This window comes from Tachysurus vachellii, chromosome 2 (genome assembly GCF_030014155.1).
Source record: "Tachysurus vachellii isolate PV-2020 chromosome 2, HZAU_Pvac_v1, whole genome shotgun sequence".
Taxonomy (NCBI): domain Eukaryota; kingdom Metazoa; phylum Chordata; class Actinopteri; order Siluriformes; family Bagridae; genus Tachysurus; species Tachysurus vachellii.
Genome location: NC_083461.1, coordinates 37,011,777 through 37,014,276, shown reverse-complemented (window position 1 = coordinate 37,014,276; position 2,500 = coordinate 37,011,777). Strand labels below are relative to the sequence as shown.

Below are 2,500 nucleotides of genomic sequence, written 5' to 3'. Positions count from 1 at the left end.
CCAAACCCAACAGGTCTTTGCTCGGATGTAGTTTTACAGGTAAATAAATAACTTTACAGCTAATTGCTGTGCGAGTGTGAAACTGGCCTGTTTAACGTGTGCGATTCGTTGTAGAAAATAAACTTCTGTGCGAGAGCCTGAAGCTGCTCTCGATAAACGGAGCGGAAATAATTGAATTCTGGACAAAGAACAGACGAGTCATTTTGTTTGGATGTGAACGTGTGTGTGTGTGTGTGTACCTCGTGGTCAGGGGTGGGTGAAGGAGAAAGCGAGCCCAGTGAGTGTTTGCGTGTGTCCTGATGAGGGACGCTCGGTACAGGATGGCACGGACCGGGTCTCTCCCACTGTGTGGTGCCGGTGGGAATGTGCCAGTAATAAATGCCAGCCATATCGGTCATCATCTTCCATCCTGGGGGCAAGTCTGGATCCGTCTGGAATGACCGCTCTCCCCAGATATCTGCAAACACACACACACACATTAGTGCAAAATAACAGTGTAGTGTATATAGAGTACTTAACACTAATTAAACTATCTGGATCTAAAGTTACTGGAATATTTATATCTGTTGCTTGGTCACGTGTTAGAACAATTCCTACACACACACACACACACACACACACACACACGTCAGTCCTCCTAAGAGCAGCTGAGGATTTTCTAACATATTTCATCCATTAGTAAGAGTATTTACACAATGACTACTACAGTAAAAACAAACCACAATCTTACACACACTCAGCAGCACATAAACAGGCAATGCAAGAGGAAGGTCTCTGGTCTGGACATGTTGTGTGAGGATGTGGTTTCTGGAACGAGTGACTAAAACGCTGTGCATGTGGGAGAGTGTGGAGAGGAATTGCAAAAATGCGCAGTGAAGTCGACTCTTACTGTTAATGTGCGAATGTGTGCCGCGTTATTAACGCTTTAAATAACCGAGAGGGAAACGATAAAAGCACAATGAGGACAAGGATCTGATTTCTACAAGCGTACAAAGAGTCACAGAAGAAGCCTTTATTTTTGTGTCACCTTTACGTTACAGCACAGTGAAATTCTTACTGCACACAGCCAAGGTTTGGGAGTTGGGGTTAACACACAAGGGCTATGCGTGTGTGTGAGTGTGTGAGTGTGTGTGTGTGAGTGAGAGAATGGCTGTAATAAATAAATACACACACGCGCGCACACACACGCGCGCGCACACACGCGCACACACACGCGCACACACACGCGCACACACGCGCACACACACGCGCACACACACGCGCACACACACGCGCACACACACGCGCACACACACGCGCACACACACTTCAATGTTGGTGACTGAAGCCGTACCAAATAAATGACTTGGCAGTTGATGAACTTGACTAATTGGGTGCACAATAATCACTCACTCTCTCACTCATTTTCTACCGCTTATCCGAACTACCTCGAGCCTGTGCCTATCTCAGGCGTCATCAGGCATCAAGGCAGGATACACCCTGGACGGAGTGCCAACCCATCACAGGGCACACACACACTCTCATTCACTCACGCAATCACACACTACGGACAATTTTCCAGAGATGCCAATCAACCTACCATGCATGTCTTTGGACCGGGGGAGGAAACCGGAGTGCCAGGAGGAAACCCCCGAGGCACGGGAAGAACATGCAAACTCCACACACACAAGGTGGAGGTGGGAATCGGACCCCCAACCCTGGAGGTGTGAGACGAACGTGCTAACCACTAAGCCACCGTGACCCCCGCACAATAATCATTATTAATCAAAATCATCTCCTCAATAATCAAAACACAAACAAAACAATAGGAGAATCTTCCGATTACTATTTTCTACCACACCATAAACCAGCCAGGGAACATAAACGTAATCAAAACACATCCATATGAATGCAGGTTTGTACTGATTCACTCAACAACAAAAAAATATCCAATGTAATGTTGGAGGATTAAATGAGTCGTAACGATGTGTTAATAAACCGGCTTTTAATAAACCGGCTCGAAGACTTGCTCTTCTTTAACATGTGTAAGTCTGAGTAACATTTGCAGAAGTTTAATCACGTTACACGCGTCCGATAATCCCATCGAGCTCACGGAAGCGTGTGATTGGCTGGTTCCTCTGTGATTGACAAACGCAGCGCTTGACCAATTACACCTGTAACTTTGATAACGAAGAGAACGAAAACGAAAACAGCATCACGAAGCTCAGAAGACAGAAAACGTGAACGTGAAAACACTCAATAACAACGCCGGGACGTTAGGAGGAAAAAATGCATTGTGGGATTTGTAGTCCCTGCTTCCTCAAGCAGCCTTCACTCTGTCACATCTCATGACCTTCACACATTAACACATGCTCTCACACACACACACACACAAATCTTGATCTGAGAATCACAGGAGGCAGAAACAGAACTGAAGTCTCATCTTTTTGCATGCGTCACACTTTCTTTTTCTCTTCTCTCCCCTTCATCTCTCTCTCTTACTCTGCAGTCTATAAAGCAG

The 2,500-nt window shown here is 46.0% G+C and overlaps 1 protein-coding gene across 4 annotated transcripts in view; it reads right to left on the bottom strand.

Annotated features, from left to right (window-relative positions):
* The window catches only part of apbb2b (amyloid beta (A4) precursor protein-binding, family B, member 2b), a 37,589-nt gene that overhangs the window by 15,830 nt on the left and 19,259 nt on the right, over positions 1-2,500 (bottom strand). For all 4 annotated transcript variants that reach the window (XM_060864549.1, XM_060864551.1, XM_060864552.1 and 1 more), the window contains exon 5: positions 240-457. In XM_060864549.1, the coding sequence (XP_060720532.1) occupies positions 240-457 (218 nt within the window). The remainder of the gene's footprint in view (positions 1-239; positions 458-2,500) is intronic.